Here is a 25554-nt window from a genome sequence, read left to right as displayed (position 1 = left end):
TTTTGTAACTCTTTTAGAATGGCGCCAGCAAGCTGCCAGAGCCATTCAAAATAGTTACAAAAGTCAGCTTCAACAGGAAGCTCTAATAGATAAAGTAAAGCAGGTGCTCGAGTTGGAGCTCAAATTCAGTTACACAATCATTAATCACCCCAAACTTGGGGTGATTAATGATTGTGTAACTTAATTTGACCTTCAACTCGAGCACCTGCTTTACTTTATCTATCAGTGCTTCCTGTTGAAGCTCTTTGTAGCTATTTTAGAATGGTGCTGGCAGCTTGCCGGCGCCATTCTAAAAGAGTTACAAAAGTCAGCTTGAACTTTTGACCCAATCCATTCCGCTCGCGGATTTTACGGGAAATTCGCGAATCTCGCGGATTGCGAATTTACCAAAAATCCGCAAAATCCACGAGCGGAACGGATTTCTAAGTGGGGCTGAGGGCAGAAGGGCACAAAAGTGGGACAGAGGGCAGAAGGGGACAAAAAATGAGTGGGGCAGAGGGCAGAAGGGCACAGAAACGAGTGGTACAGAGGGCAGAAGGGCATAAAAAACAAGAGGGTGGCAGTGATTAACCAGGCAAAAAAAAAACGCGAACACGCAAAGCGCCCCGCAAGCACCCGCGAACACGCAAAGCGCCCGCGAATACCCGCGAACACGCAAAAATAAAAAAATTCACAAATCCGCAAATTCGCGGATCGCGAATTCGCAAAATTCGCCTATGCTTACTTCAAAAGCTACACTAGTTCCAAGTAAGTTTCAGGATACTATTCAGAACCCTCTTTTCCACCTAGAAATCTGTAACAGGTCTTGTGGTCCCTAGTGCTACAGCAAATTCATCCTCAGAATTTTGGCGCATTGTAAGTGCAGCTGCCCGCTACCTGACGATGCTTCACAAAAAGTCATAAATACAACTGCGTCATTTTTACGGGGGATTGCACATGGTAGGGCCTACCTTGCATATATTAATTCTAAAGTGACATAGCGATTCAGACGTAGGTAAAAATGGTCATAGGCCATCTGCCGAGATGAGTCACCTTGTAAATATGGAGCAAAGAAAGCGTTGCTGGTGCGTCAAAATAAAATGACGTGGCGCAAGCTCCTTGTAAATAAGCCCGAAAGTATCTAGCAAGTACGTGTGATGTAACAAAAAGGCTAAAAAGTCAAAGCAATGACAAAAATAATGATTTAATAAGCAGGCAAGGCGTCTTCATGAATATAATTCTGTGTTGGGGCATGTGGGAAATGGTGGCACGTAAATGATGAGCAGGCATAATATTGAAAGGTGGTATGCAGACTGTTCATTATTGGAAAGAAGTTGGCCAAACTTTGAAGTAGAAATCTCTGTTGAAATGAAAGTGATTTAGTAGCCATTTTAAATGTTTGACAAGGGCATCAGTTGAAGATCCTGCTAATGAAAATCCAATGACTTTGCTTTATTGCATAAACTTGAGCACGCATTCTAAAAGGTATATGCCCACACATGAATGAGCGCATTAATGATATACCAGCCTACTGCTGCCAGCAAAGATTGGAGCTGTGCAGCTGACAAATGCTGAATTTGGGGCAGCAATTTTAAGAGCAAGGCCAACTCAACATAACAGCTTTGTCTTAACAATTTTTTTATGATTAAGGATTTTGATCTATGACTGCCATGAGCTGTCTTACCTTTACAGTAGGTGCCATCATTGGGAATGTATGTGTTGTTGCGGTTGTTGTTGGTTGGCTGGAATCCTTCCTGGCAAGTGCAGTAAAAGCTTCCGTAAGTGTTGTGGCATGCAGAGTGGTTGCCACAGATGTTGCTAGCTCCAATCTGGCACTCATCCTTATCTGTTTCACATAAGAAAATATAGAGAAATTGAAAAGACCTTTTTGCAAGAACAATTTCTGAGAAGTTGAATCTAGGCTAGAATTTACAAATTACAAGGTCAATTACATGTACATCATGACAATGAAATCTACATATGGACATGTACCCGTATTTACTGCCTGTATTTTGCAGTTATTTGTTTATGTGTTGTGAGTTTATCCTCATAATTCGTATATATTCAAAACAATAGAATTTTTGAACTGTGTGATTTACCTATGTACATTTCAAGATGGGAATTAGAACAAATGATTCACATTTCAAAAAGAACACGCAGAATGTAATATTATTCCAAAACATAGATTTCAAATTATATTAATGCTATACGTCCACTATATTCATACATTGGTCGCTCCAAAAACCATAGCAGGGTGCTCAATAGAAAGTGCTCATGCATAAAGGGTAGAAAAGAAGAAGGAAAGACCCATAACATCAATAAGCTTATCTCAAGAGAGCCTGTTTGTTAAACATTTCATATATATGTAATGTTGTAATTTCAGATGTTGCAGTAATGGTATCAATGATGTCATAGAACAAGTCATGAATGATGTAATATGTGAGGCAATTATCACTGCATGGTGAGGGCACAAGTTATTGTTGCTTTAGGGCACAAGTTATACTTACTGCGGCCAGGCCCAATACCCAACTCCCTGCTGGTGCCCAACCCTCCGCTGCACACAGCTTTTGGCCATGTGCAATGTGGGGCTGGGTGCAGGGCCTGTTTTCTGTATCACACATAGGACAAGGAAATTGCCTCTCAGGATTGTTTTTGTACAGGAAGGAATCTTTTCTTGCATAAAAACAGTCCTGCCATATTGCAGGCATTTTTGCACCATGGTCCTAGGGTGTGTGCATTGGTACTAGGCAGCCTCAAGTGCACTTGGCAATTAGAGAACTGGAGAGCATCATATCTCTGTGGATATGGCACTGCTTAGCTCTCTCCAATTCATGCAACACAGCACAGCAACTGTGCTTGCTGCCCTGCACTGCAGGAACATAATATGTGTGGGTTTAGAGTGCCTTTTGGGAGACTTGCTGTGTTACTCCACTCTATTCTACACCACTCTATTCTATTCCACTCTACTCTAGGTCACTGCACTCTACGCCAACACACTCTACACCACTTTTCTCAAAACTAATGCACTCTATGGGCCAGATGTAGGTAAAATAGATTTACCGATTCTTAATTACCGACAAAAATCACCGAATTTTACCGATTCGGTAATTAAGAATCAGTAAATCTGAGGGGTGGATATGTAGGTATTCCAGATGTGCTGGAATAACGAAACGGAAAAATTCGGTATTTACCGATTCGGTAAATACCGAATCAGTAATGCCCATTCATTCCTATGGGCTTTGAAGACCGACACAACTTATTGAAGAAATCTAAAGACTGAGGGGCAGATTTACAATAACTTGTGCATCCCTGCAGGGATGCACAAGTTATTGTGCGTCACTGCTCCACCACCATGGATGCACCGCATTTACAATGCAGCGCACCATGGGGCAAAAATGGACAGATGTGTGACGCATCTGCTGCCGTGAAGGCATGCATTGCTGGAGTTGCGTCGCGCTTACCAGCAAGGCTCGGGGGGGCCCTATCCTTAAAATGCTGCGTCAATCCTTATGCCTGCTTCAAGCAGGCGCAGGGTTTTGACACAGCATGTCCTTGAAAGTGGCTGAGGGAAATCTTGTAGATTTCACTCAGCCACTTTTAGGAGGCGTTCCTGCGTCGGAAGCTCCCCCCCCCCCTCTGGGCCGGAATGCCTACATATGGCGCAGGGCTTTACAATGTGAGGCATCTCCCAGATGCGTCACGTTGTAAGTACCCCACACCAAGGAGCTGGCTTTGCGCCGCTGCTGCGTCACAAAAGTGAAGCAACGGCTGCGTAAAGGAGGTGCAAGGGGCTTGTAAATCTGCCCCTTACACCTTAACAAGACTCCTTTGTTTAAGTTGGGGTGGGGGGGTGTAATGATGTCTAGTATAATTGACACGAGGGCGCTGGGGCCCTGTGAGTGGGTAACGAGACGGCAGAGCAAGGGAAGTAGTCGGGGCACCGGAAAGGGAGGAGTTAGATATAAAGAGATAGTTATCAGTGACGGTTGGAGCATGCAGAGTTCCCATAAATAAGTAGTAATAAAAAAGCTTTTGAAAGTTAACAACGTATTACCTCTTACAGTCACCGTTCCGACATTACCCCACGCACCATAATTTAAACAAAGAAAATAAACTTCACTCCCCCAGCTTGGTAGTAAAGAAACAGCTGTAAATGGGGTGTAGTGGGCCCCTTCGATAACTGCCACTGAACCTGCTGCGCTGTTAATAGCAGCGAGGCCCCTGTGTGCGCGAGGGAAGGGTGGCTGACAGCTCGGTCATACTCCTGTGCACGCTACTATGGTTTTCATCTGTGGTAACAGGTCTGATAACATGAAGTAAAACATGCTTGTCTGTTGGTGTAGTTTGCAAAGTAGAGCACGAGGCCTTCAGTGACGCGTTATAAACCGTGATGTCATATGACTCGCATTGCTAGCTGCAGCAACGACCCCATACACTGGTTCAGATTATGGAACGTACCATTGCAGTAGGTCCGCCCATTTCCTATGAATCCATAGTTGCAGATACAGACGCTTTTGCCAGTTTCTTGAAAGCACGTGGCACTGGGATGGCACGAGGCGCAGAAGTCCACAGCGGGGGTTGCTGCTGTAAGAAAGGTAGAACAAAAGGACAGAGTCAATACCCCTGGGGTAGACAGCTTAAACTTCAACTTGTCACAAAATGTTTATTAAATGTTTAGTAAGAGTTTAACGTAAATGTAAATGTAGAGTATTTATATAGCGCACTTCTATCCAGAAGCCTCGTAGCGCTGTATTCATATCGCTGTGGAACCCATCCTGGCTTTCCTGTGAAATGTCCACTCCTGGGCACCCCAAGGTGAAGCCAAGCATCCACAGCGCTGCTGGGGCCGTTGTGGAGATTAAGCAAGCTATTGCCCAGAGTGGGACCCATGATTAGACCAGGCACCAAGGCGAGAATTATCAAGTCCGGGGGAAATTGAGTCCAAGAGCCACGGAGGTGGGAATCGAACCCTGGTTCTGGGCCAGACCTCTGCATCAGGGTCTGCCGCTCTAACCATTGAGCCACGCTTCTCCACAATGTAAGTGTCCCAAAGGTACCACTTATGGCCAAAAATGATAAATTCCGATCTGCAACCTGTGGGCGATCACTGTGAGTGCTTGAGAAAGCCGCACAGTCCCAACTGTTGTGGATACTCGCCAACATGGCCGATGGGTATACAGAGGCAAAACCGTAGTGTCAAAATATTCTGTAGTGAGTCTACAAAAAGAGTGAGAAAGATTTCCCGCCACCAATGATGGGCCTTATTCACAAACATTGGTGTATGAGTATGAGTGACTTATTCTTCTAGAACTCCTTGTTCAGTCATGAATTTCAAGAATAAACCAGGACACTTCGGACTTACCAGGACGATAAAAGTAAGTTTCAGCACAATGCTTGTGAATCAGGCCCTTATCTTCAGGTGGGTAGGAAAAGGAAATTCAACAAATGGGGCATTCTTTTCCATGTGAAGAAAAGTGAGAAACAATGTTGCACGTGTGAATGTACTTGTCTGAAATACATATTGTAATATTTATGACACTTGTGGCGCAAGGCAGCGCGGCAAGTCACTTTGCTGGGCTGCGTCACAGGGAAAGTGTAGGATTGCCCCATATGTATCCAATACGGTGTATTCCTGTCCCTGACGCAGTTTTGGCAGCCTTGCACCAAAGCAGGCACCCTTGCACCATAGTGCATGTATTGTAGGCAGGAATATTTTTGTACAGGAAGGGGTACCTTCCTACACAAAAACAATCCTGAGAGGCTTTTTCCTCTTTCTATGTGTGCTGCAGAATGCAGGAAAAAGCTAGGAGAAATAAAGATAGAAATAAAGATATTTCTTCCCGTTAGCCCTAACCTGGGAATCTGTACCTTTTTGGCGCATTCCTAGGTTAACCATGTTTGGGAAATTTGGGATCGCGCCAAAAACCATGGGCGTTGCTTGGGAACACCCATACAATGCCCATGGAATGCCTCCCTTGCACAGAGTAATGCATTACAAAGATTTGAGCTGCATTGGATTACTCCATATTTTTTAAGCCAACTCAAAAACATGACTTTAGGTTTGTGTCGCTCTTGCACCATCTTGTGTGGTGCAAGAACAAACCAAACCCGGTAATAAATATGGCCCAAAGTCCTGAGGATTATCTGCCCTGACAATGTATTAGGAGTACGCAGAGTCTGATTTGTATTGTTTGTTTCGTATTCAATAAACAGAATTTACATAAAGGAGTACACACAGATATGTAAGATTAAGGGCCTGAATTACAGTTGGTAGGCTGAGTTTACTCCATTAATTAATTCAATTAATTAATTTATATAGCGCGCTACATACCCAGAGGGTCCCAAGGCGCTAGGAGAAGGGTGGGGGATTATTTGTCGAATATCCAGGTTTTAAGTTGCTTTCTGAATGCTAGGTGGTTCTGAGTGAGGCGAAGGTGAATGGGAAGTGAGTTCCAGGTTTTAGCTGCCAGGTAGGAGAAGGATCTTCCTCCCATGGTGGTTTTGTTGATACGAGGTACAGCAGCGAGGGCATGGTTGGAGGAGCGTAGCTGGCGGGAGGGGGTGTAGAAGGAAAGTCGTGTGTTGAGGCATTCGGGTCCAAGTTCGTAAAGTGCTTTGTGTGCGTGGGTTAGGAGGCGGAATGTTATCCTTTTATTGACGGGGAGCCAGTGGAGGTTTTTCAGGTGATCAGAAATGTGGTCGTTACGCGGGATGTCTAGTATGAGTCTGGCTGATGCGTTCTGGATGCGTTGGAGTTTTTTCTGAAGTTTTGCGGTGGTACCGGCGTAAAGGGTGTTTCCGTAGTCCAGGCGGCTTGTGACCAGTGCGTGGGTGACCGTTTTTCTAGTTTCGGTGGGGATCCAGCGAAATGTTTTTTTGAGCATGCGAAGGATGTTGAAGCAAGATGAGGAAATGGCGTTGACTTGTCTGGTCATCGAGAGTGAGGATTCCAGAATGACGCCCAAGTTCCGTGCGTGGTCTGTCGGGATGGGTGCTTTTCCAAGGGACTCTGGCCACCAAGAGTCGTCCCAGGCAGAGGGGGAGGTACCTAAGATAAGGACTTCTGTTTTGTCGTAATTCAGTTTCAGACGGCTGTGCTTCATCCACTCGGCTACTTCTTTCATTCCTTCATGTAGGTTGTTTTTGGCGGTGTTAGGGTCTTTGGTGAGTGAGAGGATAAGTTGAGTGTCATCAGCGTAGGAGATGATGTTGAGGTTGTGTTGGCGTGCGATGGCCGCGAGGGGGCTCATGTATACGTTGAAGAGGGTGGGACTGAGCGAGGATCCTTGTGGCACGCCGCAAATTACTTCAGTGGCCTCTGACTTGAATGGTGGGAGGCGGACTCTCTGGGTTCTTCCGGTGAGGAACGAGGTGATCCAATCCAGTGCTTTTCCCTGGATTCCGATGTTTTTGAGGCGTTGTATCAGGGTGCTATGACAGACTGTGTCGAAGGCTGCGGAGAGGTCAAGGAGGATGAGGGCGACTGTGTCTCCATTGTCCAGTAGAGTACGAATGTCGTCTGTTGCTGCGATGAGTGCGGTCTCAGTGCTGTGTTTTGCTCGGAAGCCGGACTGTGAGGAGTCGAGGGATTTGTTGGTTTCGAGGAAGGTGGCGAGTTGTTTGTTGACAGCTTTCTCGATGACTTTGACCGGGAATGGAAGGAGCGAGATGGGGCGGTAGTTTTTGAGTTCGGTGGGGTCAGCTGTGGTTTTTTTTAGAAGGGCGCTGAGTTCGGCGAGTTTCCAGCTTTCCGGGAAGGTGGCGGAGTTGAGGTAGCAGTTGATGACGTCTCGGAGGTGTGGTGCTATGATGGAATCTGCTTTGTTGAAGATGTGGTGAGGGCATGGGTCTGTAGGGGAACCCGAGTGGATGGAGTTCATCAGGCGGATGGTGTCCTCAGTGGAGATTGGGTTCCATTTGTTAAGTATGTTCAAGGGGGGTGAAGGTACGACAGAAGGTTGGGTGGGTTGGTCTCCGGGTTGATTGTCGAAGCTGTTGTGGATGTCTGCGATTTTGTCATGGAAGAACGAAGCTAGGGAGTCGCAAAGGGTTTGAGAGGTAGTGATGTCGTTGGAGTTGGCAGTGGGGTTGGTAAACTCTTTGACGATGTTGAATAATTCCTTGCTGTTGTGGGCGTTGTTGTCTAATCGGTCTTTAAATGCGGCTTTCTTGGCAGTCCGGATCAGTTGGTGGTGTATGCGGGTGGCGTTTTTGAAGGCATCCCTAGTGCTGGTGTTTGGGTCTTTTTTCCAGGCCTTCTCAAGGGAGCGACAGAGTTTCTTGGATTTCTTGAGATCATCGTTGAACCAGGGGGCCTTTTTGTTGCCCCGTTTGATTAGACGTTTTTTCAGGGGTGCTAGGTTGTCGGCGCTGTTGGTTAGCCATTGGGTGAGGTTAATGGCTGCTTGGTTGGGGTTCGAAGAGTGGGCAGGGGGGTTTTGAAGAAGCGATGAGGAGATCTGGTCGATGGTGATTTTGTTCCAGTTTCTTCGCAGAGTAGGTTGAGGATGATTGTGGGTTGTGGTCTTATCGTAGATAAAGTGAACGCAGCTGTGGTCCGTCCAATGAGAACTGTGGTGTGACTGAAGGAGATATGTTTGCTGGAGGTGAAGATAGGGTTGAGTGTGTGCCCTGCGTGGTGAGTAGGGGTATTAACAATACATTCCACCATTCCGAGGTGCCTCCACCTGCCACATTTAGAATGTCTCCTTCAGACAACTCTCTAAATTGGCAGGAACCACTATCATGGCAGTTCCTGCCAATGTAGGAAAAGTTTGATGTCAGGCATGACGTCTGGTTGTCAAACTTTTCAAACGTTTTTTGTTTTTCAAAAATAACCTCGCAAAATGGGTGTTTGTTGTTGAAAGACAAAAAAACTAATGGCAACCACACCCTGGCTTGTTCCTTTATAAATTTGTTTGTTAATTTTTTTGGAGAGATCAGTAGATACAATTTACTTCCTATCACCTCCTTTCCGAAAAATAAAAAGGCTCTTTGGTGTACTTTTTATGGTTTTTTTTTTATTTACAGCTACATGGAAGGTGGCCACCATCTTGGAACAAGAAATTAAAGCGGAAAACAAAATGGCAACTGCATCAATAATCCTGCACGCAAATGTGTGGCGAGGCATGCACACCCATTCTTTGTGATGCTGGGGTTGCTATGGCATCATGATTTACGTGTGCCCAGGCATAATGATTCATATATTCGTGTGCATCATGACATTTTTACCAGTTCGCCTGTTTTGGATAGGGTTCTGTCCTGAGATCTTCCATACGACCCTAAATTATTTTTATTACACAGCACGGATGGGATAGGGGGAAATCGGTATAAACATCACCTGCTATTCCTGGCCCTCACTATTGCCAAACGTGATATTGCGCAGTTATGGAAGGGAACAACCCCCCCCCCCAAGACGTTCGGGAAATGGCGAACAGAGCTTGATAGATGCATGGGAGCAGAGATTGTGGTCTTCCAGGCGAGGGGTTGTCCCCTGTAACACAGACAAATATGGTCCTGATGGGCAACATACCGGGGTATAGATCTTCCCCCTCTTCCCCCCCAGATGCCCTGATGTATGAGTTTCCCCGTATGTCACAGACCACAACCGCCTAGCTCAATACCGTATCACCGGTGGTGCGAGTACTCAAACATGTTCACTCAATTATACGGGTAATGGGATTGTCTGCGCAAAGTTTTTGTTGTTATACATGTTACTGGTATTAATTATGTATACATCTGGTACTCTTGAATTACCCATTGTTTCAACATGTATATGCAGGGCTGTAGCCCAGATAGTACCATACAAAATCAATAAAATATGTATTCAAAAAAACATTTTTTACCAGTTCTTTCAGCATCAGCAATGCAACAATAACCTTTTCCTTTGTTTTTGCATCAGCAAAAAGCATTGTAAAAGCCAATGGTTCTTTATTGGCAAAGCCACATGGTGAGACCGATTAGCTTTGCTAATGCAATGGAATTGATGGAATGGAACCTGCACCCCCCCACCCCCCCCACCCCTAGCGCCTTGAGACCCTTACGGGTGAGTAGTCGCGCTTTAACAAACTCCTGATTGATTGACTGAATGCTTGTTTTCAGTATTGATCCTCATGATTGGCTATTACCAGATTTGCATGGAAGTGGGAATTACAAGAATAATGTTTTCAACTGTCCACTGAGTTTTTGTGAGTTCAAATGAATATGCCAAGGATTATCTGTAGCACCGGCCACATGTCATGTACTCATGCACTGAATATGTGGGTTACATGATAACAGTGGAAGTGCTGATAAACCTTGATACTATAATTGTTTTCAGACGGATGCTGAAAGAGCATGGGAAGAGATTACTTAAGGTTCAGCACCCCTTGAGGAAACAAGACATCTCATACTGTCTCTGAATAAATGTGAGTTCTGCTGATCCATCATCAAATAAATCAACCACTATCTCCCAGTGAGAAAAACATGAAGTTGATCCAGCAAGAATGGGAGCCTGTGAATACTTTATGGCAGTGGATGCTGGGGGGCACACCTGGATGTAATTCAGGTTACAGGGGCTCTTTTTTCCACAACCCTTCACCCCCCTCCCCCGGTTGTACCAATGATTGCTGGGGATCTCCACTGAGTCTCAATTTAAGCCTAAGGATTTACTTTAGTACTTTCTGTTGACCTGTGAACATTCTCACCTGATGGACATTACTCCAAAATTGTTAGTTTGGTGGCCATCAGACAATTTTCATAGTGAAGTCTTTTAATTACAAATATCCAGGACTTAAACAGCGCTGGGGATGTCCTACCACAAGAGTACTTGGTTTTCCTAGACCCCACCACTCACTCCAGCAGAAACCCTCCTTTCTTCGTGCATGTGACTCCCATTCAATGATAGCTTGCAGGCAGTGCATAATCGGCAAGCCTGTATGTGTCCTATACAGACGACTTGTAGATAGAGTTCCAAGTGTGCTCTCTTTTGCCGTCCAGCTCAGTCTTCTCTAGTACTGAAGAGCATCCAGGCCATCTAGTTATGTAGTATCACAACATCCCATTACAAGACACTTTGCATTAAAGTCCATTTTAAACAGGCAGTTAAGCCTGCTGCTGGGTCATTGACTGCATAGTCACTTCCAGCCTGCCTGTCCATGGAAACTGAGGTGGTCAAGTGTTCATCAGAAGCAGCCAAGAACTGAATAAGCGATGAGCATAAAGCAGACTTACTCACATAAAGCGAGCCACGTGGTGGGGAATGTAATAACTAAGATCACAATATACAGCCATTTGTCATGTAGTTCCCTTTATCTCCCACCTCCAGAGTCGTGGTGCTAAGTTAATTTACAGAGTAGGTATGCACATTGTGTTTGGCAGCATGCTGCCAGATGCAACAACTGTTAAACCCTGCACTTTCCTTTTTTTTTTTTTTTTTTATTGAGATGGATCAGAATATACAAAGAAATCATACACATTAATAAATATTAGCTGGATAAGAACATGGTAAAATCAGACATGTAAATTTAGGACAGAAATGCAGATATAGATACATGTTCATCGTCCTCCAACTCTTGGCATAATCCAAATAATCCAAACAATTTATCAAGAAATTACCCTTGTAGAAGATGTTACATTCAAATGCTGTAAAGGTGATGCAGGTCTATTCAAATTATTCATCTCCTTTTCCTCCAATTACTAAGTGGAGCCCAAATCTTTTCACCATACTCTTTCCTCTTTTAGCCTTTAAAGCTATATAAACATTCCTCAATGTTATGAGTCCCAAGCAATCTCGTAAGCCACATCTGAAATGTGGGAGCTATCGACTCTTTCCAGGCCGCCGCAATTAAAATTCTAAAAACAGCGACACACAGAAAAATAAAAGCTTCGGCTTCCGGTTCGACTATAAGGTTTTCATCCCTGCCGATCAAAACAGTAGTAGGGGATAGAGGAATTTGGCACTCTAGCAGCACCGATAAAAACTTCTCCATTTCTGTTAAAACTGGCTTAAGATTCTGACACGAATAAAACATATGCACTAAATCCGCCGGGCCTTGGTTACACCTCGGACATCTATCGTTATCCCTTTTACCCCATTGGAACAGCTTAGCGGGAGTGTAGTAAAGGTTAAACAGCATCTTATAATGTTGTGTTTTTAGGTTAGTTGCTCTTAGTACTTTTCTATTCAGTGCCAGAGCATAGTCCACGTCTATATCTGGGTCCCCTATTCTTAGAGCCCAGGCAGTTTCTATTTGTCCGATGTCCTCTCCCAAACCCTGTAGGAGATGACTGTACCCTATTTTGATCTTCTTGCCCCCATTCATTATGTATTTCACAATCGGACTTAACTCCTGGATACATACCCTAGGTCTCAATGACTTCACTGTTTGTTCTAGTTGATTATATAACAGCCAGTGGTTCGTAGGGATACCAAATTTTTGTTGCAAGACATCAAACCCTAAAAGGATCATCCTTACACATAACATCCCCCAAATATCTAATGCCAAGACTTTTCCATAAACCGCTGCTCCTGTTCTGTCCAAGATGTAAAAATGGACTTGAGTTCCAGAGATCTATTAAACCATTGATCTTGGGAATCTTGAGAAATTTCAGTATCGCCTTCCATGTACCCCACGCACTTAACAACACTTTACTTTTGCTCCTTTTAAAGTACAAGGCATTAATTTCTCGTGTTAAGATCCCCATAGCCCTTTCACCAATAACTAGTTCATATATTGTGGGGATTCTGTGGGCACCGGGCGGCATCTCGGGAACATCATAATACAATAAATGATTCATATGCAGCATTAAGCAAACCCAGTGATAAAGGCTTAAATTAGGTGCCGATAATCCTTCTCCCTCTAATGGTGTAGAGAGTCGGGCTAAAGATCTCCTAATTTTACCGTATTGCCATAAAAATTGTGAAAACACTGATTCCATTTTTTTCATCAAACCTTCATCAACTAATAACGGTATAGCGCGAAATAGATACAGTAATTTTGGGAACATTGACATTTTCAGAACATTCACCCTGCCAATCAAAGACAGATGTAATACATCGATTCTTCTCAATTCTTTGTCTATTGATGTAAGTAAGGGCCCATAATTTTCCTGAATGATTTTACCTACATTTGCATTAACTTTTACTCCTAGATAGACCGCGGAGTCCACATACCTTTGATCACTTTTATGAATGTTCTTTGTACAGATTATTATCGTTTTTTCTGTATTAAGCTTATAACCTGAGTCCTTCCCAAACTCCTGAGCCAGATGATTTAATTCCTGTATTGCCGTTTGCGGATTAGTGGTAACAATTGCCAGGTCATCCGCATACGCCAATAGCTTGGTGGTATATCCGTGGGATATAACCGGGGATATTTTATCAGATGCAAGAATCTTCCTAATCAACGGGTCTATATAGAGTGAGAAGAGTATGGGAGAGCAGGGGCAACCTTGACGGGTGCCTCTTCTAATCACTACCTCATCCGATTGAAATCCCATTGTAGTGATTCTAGCTACTGGGTCAATGTACATTGCTTTAATTGCTTTCATACATTTCTCTCCAAAACCCCTTCTAGCCAATACCTCCCACATAAAATCCCAGGCCACACGGTCAAAAGCCTTCTCGGCATCTAAAAGAATCATGGCCATATCTCCACCCGCAGCAGCCATAGCATCAAATAATGAGATTGCCCGTGCTGTGTGTTCAGTGGTACCTCTCCCTGGGACAAACCCATGCTGCCAGGGTGAGACAAGTTGGCCAATAATCCTTCCTAACCTTTTCGCCCATACTTTGGAATATAGTTTAGCGTCCGTATTTATTAACGAGATCGGACGATATGATCCGGGGTTCTCCTCCGGTTTTCCCTTCTTATGAAATATTACAATATTGGTCTGTTTCCATGTATCCGGGACAGTACCTGAGCAGATTATTCCATTAAACAGATCTTCAAGCAGGGGAAGGATTTCATCCCCTAAAACCCTGTAAACCTCTATTGGTAAGCCATCTGGGCCCGCCGCTTTACCCGATGCCAGTTCATTCAAAGCGATTTTTATCTCCTCTGCTGTTATATCCAGTTCCAATTGGACCCTATCTTCCTCCTCCACCCTTGGGGTTGGGGGGCCCTGATCTTGCATGAGTGGCACCACCCCTGGCTCTTGATCGTAAAGTTTTTGATAAAATCTCTGAAACACATCCATTATATCTTTAGGGTCTGTATATTCTCTCCCGTTATATTTAATCCTACCAATTTTGTTGCGATTTACTTCTTGCCTGATGCGGAGCGCTAATGCTCTGCCAGCTTGTTCACCGGTCTCATACCTCCTTGCTCTTTGTGTTTGATATTCACATATCTCCTTCTGCGTGATTATTTTTAGAATTTCACCCTTGACCCGAGCCATGTTTCTAACAGTTGCCCCACTATCTATACCTGAAGCTATTTCCTCTATATGGCATCTCTCCTCCTCTGCTAAATCCGATATGAGTTTTTCCACCTTACTTTTATCCTCTTTCCTTAATTTTGCTGCACAGCTAATCGTCTCGCCCCTTAATGCAGCCTTAAAGGATTCCCAAACTCCATTTCTGGAAGCACTATATCTATTACATTCAAAAAATTCCTTTGACCCACTTTTTAATATGTCTTACAAATCTATCATCATTTAATAGTTTCCTCTCAAAAGTCCATCTTGATGTTTTCCTCTGTATATTAGGGACCTTATACGTCAAGATCAAGGGGTTATGATCAGAGACTATTCTCGGTAGTTTGACTATATTAACTTTGCCAATTTCCCCCGCTGTGACAAAAAAATAATCCAATTTGGAATATTTCTGTGCCGGGTGGGAGAAATATGTATACCCTTGATCTCCAGGCACTTTTTTGCCCCATACCTCCACCAAACCATGGGACTGAATCAAGGAACTTAAAGCACTATTGACTTTACGTTTACGCCCTCTATAATTACTTCCCTGTTGCCAGTCTGCTGAGATATTCATATCACCACAAACTATCATCGGAGTGGTCCAATTAGCCAGCTCTTCTTCCAATTTATCATAAACCATAGGGTCATCCTCATTCGGACCATATATCACGCACAATGTGAACCCCAGGTTCAGCTCCACTAATACCCATCTACCAGACCCATCTGTTTTACTTCATTTCACTCCACCCAGATTACTCTTTGCTAAGATAGCCACTCCTCTGATCATGGATGATTGCGATGAGCAACCGATCAAGGTATACCCATACATCTCCAACAATTTCCTTTTAGCCCAGGGAATATGGGTTTCCTGAATGCAGGCTATGTCTATATTATTTGATTTGACCAGGTGACTCAATCTCTGCCGTTTCTTCCAGTCGTTTAGACCACCTGCATTAATAGTACATATCCTAATGTTTGACATTAATAAAGCGTTTACATTTCCTAAATTGACTATTAACCATGTATCTGATACCAGCACAAATCAAATTCCTTTCCATCTCGTAATTTTTCATTTTTTTCAACCTCCCTTCCCCCCCACCCCCTCCCACCCCTCACTGCACTTTCCTGTGTAACAAACTGTAGGTTAAAACATACAGTTTGTAACACAGAGTAGTGAGTAGGAGCAGGTCATTTAGTTAATTGGCATAATACCCAGCACGCACCACTATGGACTTAAGTCACTTCTCAACCTGCCTAGGTTGCTCGGCTCTCCTACAGACTTTGCGGCATGCCCTCATGGCCATCAGGCCAGCCTCTGCCAGAGCTATTCAGCTTGCTCCCCGTGATCTTGACTAGGTGCTGTGTCGCTTGCCCCTTCTCCCATCGGTCTACGTCAGGGTCTGTCTAAACTCCTGCAAAGGCTTCAAGGGGAAGAGTGGGAACCCTCAACCTTCTTGAAGCCACCTGCTCTGCTGAGCCCAAGACTTGCAGCCAGCAGCCCAAGGGCCCATTACAGGTGGAATATGGGCTTGCCCCTCCCCTCTCGGTCTACTTCATAGTCTGTCTGAACTCCTGCTGAAGCTCCAGAGGGGCGGGTTCTCAACCTTCTTTGGGACACTGTTACAGATGAGGCAGAAGCAGGTAACAAGTTTGAAGTTTTAATTCAGGTAACGCGGCACAGCAACACAGCATCTGGCTGGCAGGCAGGAACAGTGGCAACTAACCTGGTGCCTAGCAGCAGTACAGGTTCTAAGCATGGTAATAAGAAAACTGAAAGATGCAATGCATTTAAAGGGACATAACACACACTGTAACTATATACACAGAATGTAACACATCTCCCTTTTATAAAAGAAAAAGAGAGAAAATAAAAAGAAACTTAAGTAACATAATCAGCAAATCTAGAAGGAGGAAATCTAGAGTGAGCCAATACCTTAACTCTTGAAGCAATGTCATCAATGGGATACAATTGTACATCAGGCTCAGAATTTTTTGAAAGTGGAGGACATTTAGCAACCCGTTTGATGTTCCATAACTTGCCATCCTGAGTGATAACACTGTTGGTAAAAACTTTAACAATCTTCATAGGTTTACCAAATTTGTTCGAACATTTTGTGATGAAACCAGGTTTTTTAATTCTGACCCAATCCCCAATGGACAAATTTGGCTCTTTGGTCTTCCACTTGTTGTCATACCATTCTTTAACTTTACCCTGTTTGCATTCCACTTTTTGTGCAACATCCTTTAACAGATTCTCAGAGAAAGAAATATTTAAACATTTATCTTTTAACCACCATGGACAAATTGAGGAAGCTGGATCCCGCCCCTTTAAGAGACGGAAAGGACTGACTTCAGTTGTTGAATGGGGAGTTATTCTGTATAACCACAGTTTTTCTATTAATGAATTCTTCCAATTAGACCCAACTTTAATGGCCTCGGACACAAAACCTTTCAAGACTCTGTTGAAACGTTCAACCAAACCATTTTCATGTGGTTCGTAAACAGAAACTAAAGAATGTTTTATATTGAGTTGTTTAAGAAAACTTTCCATCTCTAAAGGAGTAAGTTGCACCCCATTATCAGTAACAAGAACTGACGGAGAGCCCTCTCTGGAAAATACCTCCTTGAAGAAATCTATCACAACATTAGTTGAAACTGAAGAAACAAACCTGACCTCAGGCCACTTAGAGTGGTAATCCACAATAACCAAAGCATAGCGGGAATCAACAGGGAGACACATAAAAGGACCAGATATATCAAAAGAAATTTTCTTCCAAGGTTCACTTGGCCAAGTAGAACACTTCAAAGGAGGAACATTAACCTTCAACATTCTTTCACTTCCCATACAAACCTCACATTCTCTTACCTTGCGATCAGCCATTCTATCGATACCAGGCCACCAAAAATAATTTCTTATGAGACGCTTCATAGCCGACATACCTGGATGCATTTTGTGTGCCAAATCCAAAATTACCTTCTGGATACCCACTGGAGGAACACATTTGCCAGACTTAAAAATCAAACCATTTTCTAATTCTAACTCATCCACAACAGAAAACAAAGGTAAAACAGAATCTGATAAATTCCTTTTGTCAGGCCAGCCTTCCAAAATGTACTTCTTAATACTCTGTAGGGTGGAATCCTGTTCATCAGCAAGTTTCCAAGTCTGTTCAGAAATGTCATCAAAAGAACCTGACAAAACATCTTGTAAGCACATAACAATATCATCATCCTCAGATTTCTTTTCCAAACTAGTCTTACAAGGCATGCGAGACAAAGTCCGCAATAACATTCTTTTTACCAGGAACAAACTCTGGAGTGAAACAGTATTCCTGCAATCTTGACGTCAATCTGGCTATGCGAGCAGTGGAACTCCACCCACCACCCGCAGAAAGAATGTTAACCAGAGGTTTATGATCAGTCCTCAACAGAAACTTACTACCCCAAATGTAATTAAGTAAATGTTCTATGGCCCATACACACGCCAACAATTCTTTTTCTATTACGGCATATCGCCGTTCAGTATCATTGAGGGTACGTGAAGCAAAGCAAACATTCCACTCCTCCTTCCCAGAGATTTGAGACAAAACAGCACCCAAACCGTACATACTGGCGTCCACCGTAATTATGCACATTTTATTTACAGAAAAAAGCCTAAGAGTGGGAGCTTGTAAAATATCAGACTTGATAAGCTCAAAAGCTGTCTGTTGTTCCTGTTCCCAAAGAAAAACAGCATTATTCCTGAGGAGTCTTCTCAAAGGTTCCATCTTAGATGCAAAGTTATATACAAATTTACTATAATATTCGCACATACCTGCAAACGATAGTAACTGTTCCTTATTTTTAGGAGCAGGTGCATTTGTGATACCATCAACATTTGACTTTTTCGGAACCACTCCATCCCCAGACAAAGTATGTCCCAAATATTCCACAGAATGTTGAAACATTTTACACTTGCTAGACTTTAAGGTAAGACCATTATCCTCCAACTTCCGACACACACTACGTAGATGTTGTAAATGCTCATCAGTGGTAGCTGAAAAAATTAAAATGTCGTCCTGGAAGCACTTTACAAAGTTATCAAAATCTCTAAACAAATTAAACATGACCTTATGAAACACTGAAGCCGCTGAAGCTAAACCAAACGGCATTCTGGTATACTGGTATAAGCCTTGGGGAGTAATAAATGCTGTTAAACATTTTGAGTCTTCAGTAAGTGGAACCTGGTGGTAGGCTGACCTTTGGTCTAAAGTGGAGAAAACTTTCGCCCCCTCTAACATTGATACCACTTCATTTATATTGGGAAGGGGATGACAGTCTACAATGATGTTGGCATTGAGAGCTCGAAGGTCCACACACATTCTCAAACTTGTATCCGGTTTCCTAACTAAAACGATGGGCGAAACCCATTCTGCAGACTCTATTGGTTCAATAATTTTTTCAGAAATCAAATCATTAAGCATTTTCTTAAGCTCCTCTCTAACATTGATGGGTGCGCCTCTCAGTTTTTGTTTGGGAGGAATCGCATCATGCTTGAGTTTGATTCTGTGAGAATAATCCTTAACCATTCCCAATTTATCTGAAAAAACATCTTTTAACTCTGTTTTAATTAACATAGTTAAACTGGTTAAATTGTCCTTTTCAACCAAAGCAATGTTATTTACTTCCGCATTCATATCCAACATCACTGGCTCCTCCGCACGAGGATTGAGAATGATACCAAATTTCCACTGGTCTCTCCAACCCAGTACATTAATACCTTTGAGAGCTATATACAACTTAACACTCACACATTTTCCTTTGAAAGTAAGGTCTACAACAAAAAAAACAACATATCAATTTTGGTTTCATTGAAACTTAAAGCACAAATATCAGATGTTAAAATGTTTTCCAGACAAAGAACTGAACTTAGTTGAGTGTCAAAATATTCCTTCGTAATAATTGTCCACGGAGAACCTGAATCAGCCATGAGGTTCAGTTTGATGTTTAAAACCTCAACTTCACAGAGAGGTTTTATAATCCCTATGGAATCAGTGGGATCATTGACATTTGACATACCCTCTTTCACGAACACCACAAAACCCCTATTTTCCCCACAGTGGTTACCGGCACATTCACACTTGCAAACTTTTGGGGCTTCTTCCAAAACAGATGCCATTCTTACCTGGCCATTAGGAATAGACTTTTTGACATCCTTACACATGTTAGAAAAGTGTCCCAACCTACCACATTTTCTGCATTCCCTGTTAATGGCGGGACAACCACCATATGAAGCTAAATGGGTTTTACTTCCACACCTGAAACATATAAAGGTTTTATCAGATTTCCTTACAGTGCCATGAAAGTTAGTCTTGCTAGAATTAAAATTAGAGCTGGCATGAACACCTACATTTGAATTAGGCTCAGTGCGTTTGAGTGCACAGACCTCATCAACCAACTCACTTTTATGTTCAGAGTGTTTTTTGACTGTACTCATCCACTTCTCGGATTGTTCTAATGATTTAGCAATAGGAATAGCCTCAGATAGTTTAGGATTTCCTAACTCCCACAATCGCTCTTGTGTTTTCTTATTTTTAACGTGAACAATAATTTGATCCCGTAACATCTCATCACACATTGTGCCAAAATTGAAATGAATGGATAATGACCTGAGAGCAGTGATAAAGTCATCAAATGATTCAGAATCATGTTGTGCTCTAGTATAAAACTTATACCTATTTAACGCATAATTTGTAACTGGTTTAAACCTTTTCTCTATTCTTAACAACGCTTCCTTGTACACGTTGCTACCCTCACCTTCACCTTCCGCAGGTGGAATCTGTGGGAGAGCCCTAAATACCATTTGTCCCTCTGACCCTAAACAGTGTAGTAAAATGCTTTTCTTCCTTTCGGCTCCCATACTTTCACCGTCAATTGCCTTCATATAATTGATGAACTCCTCTTTCCAGCGTGTCCAAGGTAAAGGAGGATCCCCTTTATTTTGCAAAAATTTGTCCGGTGGATCAAACTGCATGGCCATGACTATAAAACGTGTATCCTTATATATGAATCAGAAGGTGAAGCAAAGTATATATATTTATAGTCAGTCAAAGTATCTAAATTTATAGTCAGCCTTGAAGCAACGTGTACATATATTAATAGTCAGCCTTATGAAGGAAGTTCACTGTTAAAAAATTGAAAATGTGAAACAAAACCAAAATAATCCTGGAAGTACCCAAATTAAAATTACACTTTTCTCTTCTAGTGCTGAGCAATGTCAAGTAAAACCGCCACTTACTTGGAGCTTTAAAAACGTTTGTATCGGTATTAAAACACCGATATGATCATGGAACAGGCATTTGCACTCGGAAACATGTTGTCATGGTAACGGAGGAAAACAAAGATGGCCGCACGTAGTTTTCCAGTGACGTAGGATGCAACGTTTTCTCTGCGTCAAGACATCTTATAGAGCAGTGTTCTTCGCGTGAAGACGTTCCTTTGCAATGCGCATGTATTCTTTTGAAGTGCTCACGCGGGTCCTGTTGTAAACAAAGCTTCGCTAAAGAATGTGATGCGATCCACGCGGTGAAACAGGTGAGTGAACCTCGCGCTGATGTCCGCTGTGAACAAACCTCGCGCTGATGTCGCTGATGTCCGGTTTTCAAAAGACAATAAAACTTAATGAATGCCTTTCCATATAAAAATGTATATCTCCAGAGTCAAATAAGATAAAATTACTGGGTTTCCAGAAACACAGCAGAAATTCTCTTCTTAAGTAGTTCTTCTTAGTTCAAGGTGAAAAGCTGAAGTAGCTGCAAAGTTTACATTCAAATTTACTCCACACCTGTGCCGCTTAAAAGTTGATGGAGTGAAATCCTTTCTTAGTTGACCCTCGTCGCCAAATTTTGTTACAGATGAGGCAGAAGCATGTAACAAGTTTGAAGTTTTAATTCAGGTAACGCGGCACAGCAACACAGCATCTGGCTGGCAGGCAGGAACAGTGGCAACTAACCTGGTGCCTAGCAGCAGTACAGGTTCTAAGCATGGTAATAAGAACACTGAAAGATGCAATGCATTTAAAGGGACATAACACACACTGTAACTATATACACAGAATGAAACAGACACCAAGCGCAAGAATTGCAGCCAGCAGTCTGTGGCCCCCTCACGCCTGAACTTGGGGCTCACCAGGCTGGTGAGATCCTGCTTCAGTTTCTTCAGTCGGAGCTATCAGGTGCCATCCTGCCTGGGCCCAGTCCATCACACCAGGGCAGCAGACATCAGCAGGAGCATGGTCTGTCCAAGTCCCTATGTCCATTTCAGAGACTCTCCTTGGACACTGGAGCTGTGAGTGGTGAGGAGATACCACACTCTGATCTGGGAGATTGGAAGAGAGCAGGCAAGGAGGTGGTGTGATAAGGCAGCAGCCACTCCGTGACATCATCATGTCACATACACGCAGCAGGGACTTTCCATTTCCTGCAGCATGTTGTGAAGCCCACCTTCCACCCTTGATACATGCAATATGCTTTTGGCAGCAGGTTACGTGGGGGAGGGGGGGTCACCATGGTCAGAAAACAGAGATTGGAGGATGGAATGGGATAGAGAAAGAGAATAAACACTTACGTCCTATTCACCAGGGAAAGGCAAGGGTGAGGAAAGACAGGAAGGGAGGTGGGGTTCTGTTGGATGATGCATGTCGCTGGCAGTAGAAGGGCATGAATTGAGGAACTGATAAAGGAAGGTTAGTAGTATCAGAGGAGTAGACTGAAGTAAAGATCTGTCTAAAAGCAAGACGTGACCCAGCGGGCAGTATAGAAAACAAAGTGAAACCAATGAACAAGAAAATATAAAGTTAGTCAAAAGTTAGTTAGAAGATATGTTAAGCACGAGGGGTGGGGATATGTAGGGGTTGGAAATTGTTCAGAGGGTGGGGGAAATGGTTAATCGTTATTTGTTAGTGCTTTGTTTAAGGATTGTTAGAGTGTACAGTATAGCAGAATGATGTGTGCATTATGAGCCTATCTTGTGCCCTACGAAAGCAGCTTTTCCTACATATGAAGGCATGGTGTCAGACTCCTCTTTCGAGCATAAAACTTTCCATTCAGGACAGAAGCCTGTATCTGCAAAGGCAGCCCCCATTTCTCTTCAAGCACTTTATTGCTTTAAGAATTCCACTCCTGCTGTGCACAAGCCTTTAAAATGTTTCAAAGGCGACTGGAGAGGCAGACAGCAGAAGTGCGGCTGGTGCCCCAAGAAAGGTACAATGGGATCTGAGAATGCAGTGTCTTTCGAGTTTTATGACGGAACGCCTTTGGCACCTTGTGGACTTCGTAGAGTTGTTACATAGGTGTCAGAGGGAATGCTATGAAAGCTTGTTTTAAAATGTTGAGTTTGTAGTTACACACAGTAGAATAAATACTAAGCTCCGAGTGTGGCCTAGTCATTGGCAGGTACCCAGACTAGGGAGGGCGCTATAAATGGATACGAGATAGGGGATAAGTAACCTGAAGAATGCCTGTTCTTTCCCAGAGAGTTTGCTGTGGTCCAAGCAAACTGCTTGTGCGTGCCACCTGTGTCACTGTTGTAGTATGGAATCAATGCTTCGTACATGTGGAGTCAAAGCGCAGCTCCAGCTTCAGTAAAGCAGGTAAAGATAATGAAAGCATTGTAAAGAATCTACACATCGATGGACGAAAACCTGCTGGTCAGGCCATACATGAAGGTACAGCACTGTCACGCAAACAAAGCAATTGAACAAGAATGACATCCAGGTCCACACACTGCTGACATGATAACACAATTAAATTGTGCAAAGATATTCTCTCGCCTTGATTTAAATAAAGGTTATCATCAGTTGGAACTAGAAGAAGATTGCAGGTACAGTACACCCTTTTCTACACGTTTTGGTCTGTTTCAAAACAAGAGACTCAATTTTGGTTTGTCATCAGCTGCAGAACTGAAATTGAAAGATTTAATTACACATCAGTCATGGAACCAACAACACCCAACCTCTCTCCAGTGATGATGAATACCACAATTACCAAAAATGTTAAATATGTACTGTGCATAACTCAGGAAGGTGTTATAGTGGGAGGGTCGAGAATCTTGATTCCAGAGAGTCTGCAATAGAAAATAATTGAAGTAGCTCAGGAAGGACCTTATGATATTGTTGCCTCCAAAATAGCTCTCTGAGACCGAGTTTGGTTTCCATATTTAGAAGAGAGGGTTGAAAAGGAACCAAAGGTCTGCCATCTATGTACCTGTCTTTCTAGAAATATTACTCAACATTCTCTTAACATGTCAAAACTCCCTAAGCATGCGTGGGAGGGAATAGCCATCAATTTCTTTGGTCCACTAGATAATGGACATCATCTGATGGTAATTGTGGACGAAGTTCACTCTTTCCAGTAATAGAAGATCTTCATCAACAACTCATGAGCGAGCCTTTGAGTGACTAGCTAGCATCTCTGCGACATGAGGCGTTCCATCTATTTTGAAGTCTGATAATGGCCTGCCGTGAATTCAAGAATTTCCTGGAGCATCTGAACTTAAAGCATCAAAGGAGTACACATTTGTGGCCGCAGACCAACTGACTTGTTGAGTGTTTTATGAGGATGCTAAAGAAAGCTGTTCAGCGCGCAACTCTTGAGAGGCTCAGTTTAAAAACTGTATTGAATTCCACCCTACGAGCCTACTGTTCAACACCTCACTCGACCACAGGTGAAACTCCTGCGTCTTTGCTGTTCGGGAGAGCAATGACAACCAATTTACCTCAATGGAACAACAAAGGAGAAGGAAATTAGAACACAATTCATACGAAGGACTTGTTTAACAAGCAGACAATGAAAGCCTATGCAGACAAGAGGTGATATGCAAAGAACATCAAGTTTAAGAGAGGAAATATAGTGATTGCCCTACAAATGCGAACAAGGAAATCTGATGCTCCATGTGGTGCTGAAACTTTCCATGTAGTGTCTACCAAGGGACACATGGAGACTTCCCAGCGCCTTGGAAAGTCTGTTACCAGTGACTCTTCTCACTTTCGGCATTTGATTAATCAGTCGAGATGGTGAAGGAAAGACTGAACCTGAAAACTCAATGACTGCTGTTACTTCTTCACCGTCTTCCAACATTTCTGACAGTGAAGATGACATCTCCCAGATCAGGTCAAATAATTAAAGCACCAAGAAGGTTGATTGAAGAGATGCGAGCGAGTTTCTGATTGGCTGGCAGTCGACTGTCAACATGTAGGGTAGAGACCCCCCAACCCTCTAGCCCTTCTCAGGGGGTCCCAAAAGGACCCCCAAGGGCAAAAAAAAAATCGAGGGGTACGCACACGGTACGCGTACCGTGCGCGTACCCCACGATTTTTTTTAAAAAGAATTGCACTTGGTGGTCCTTCTGGGACCCCCTGAGAAGGGCTAGGGGGTCAGGGGGTCTCTACCCTGCCCCCTTTTTGCATTTTCCACACTTGTTTTGTGCTCTCTTGTGCCTCACTTCTCCTGAGAAACAAGATGGCTGGTCAGGTGGTCCCAGAAGGATAATAACATATAAACGTTATCCGCTAATAGAATTAGCATTTACAAAACATTTGAAATTTATTGAAAAAAAATATAGGTTTCACGCCTGATATAGGTAGGAATTAGCATTTAAACAACCTTGCAAATTCACTGAAAAAACCATAGGTTTCAGGCCTTATATAGTTAGGAATTAGCATTTAAAAAACCTTGCAAATTCACTTAAAAAACCATAGGTTTCAGGCCTTATATAGTATTATAGTTAGGAATTAGCATTTAAAAAACCTTGCAAATTCACTTAAAAAAACATAGGTTTCAGGCTTTATATAGTTAGCAATTAGCACTTTAAAAACCTTGCAAATTCACTAAAAAAAACATAGGTTTCAGGCCTTATATTGTTAGGAATTAGCATTTAAAAAACCATTGAAATTGCTCCTATATAGTTAGTTGTACTAACTATATTTCGCGCACCCGCAATCCACTGCTGATGATGTCACATATTACATCATTCATGACATGGTCAGTGACATCACTGATGACATCTCAAATGACATCACTGATCACATCACTGATGACGTCTCATTTGACATCACTGATCACATCACTGATGATATCATTCATGTGATAATACGATGCGCCTCCTCACACTCTAATATAACCTTTGATACACCCAGTGTTA

General features: G+C 42.9%; 1 protein-coding gene across 4 annotated transcripts in view; it reads right to left on the bottom strand.

Moving 5' to 3' along the window:
- Positions 1 to 25554, bottom strand: part of SUSD1 (sushi domain containing 1) — a 767543-nt gene that overhangs the window by 589105 nt on the left and 152884 nt on the right. For 3 of the 4 annotated variants that reach the window (XM_086962059.1, XM_086962061.1, XM_086962062.1), the window contains exons 2-3: positions 4438 to 4563; positions 1664 to 1825 (exon numbers count right to left, since the gene is read on the bottom strand). In XM_086962059.1, the coding sequence (XP_086818185.1) occupies positions 1664 to 1825; positions 4438 to 4563 (288 nt within the window). The remainder of the gene's footprint in view (positions 1 to 1663; positions 1826 to 4437; positions 4564 to 25554) is intronic. The other variant, XM_086962060.1, reaches the window with a different exon arrangement.

Source organism: Lissotriton vulgaris, chromosome 3_1, assembly GCF_964263255.1.
Source record: "Lissotriton vulgaris chromosome 3_1, aLisVul1.2, whole genome shotgun sequence".
In the NCBI taxonomy this organism is placed as follows: domain Eukaryota; kingdom Metazoa; phylum Chordata; class Amphibia; order Caudata; family Salamandridae; genus Lissotriton; species Lissotriton vulgaris.
The sequence above is the reverse complement of the archived record's forward strand: the minus strand, read 5'-3'. Positions and strand labels throughout refer to the sequence as shown.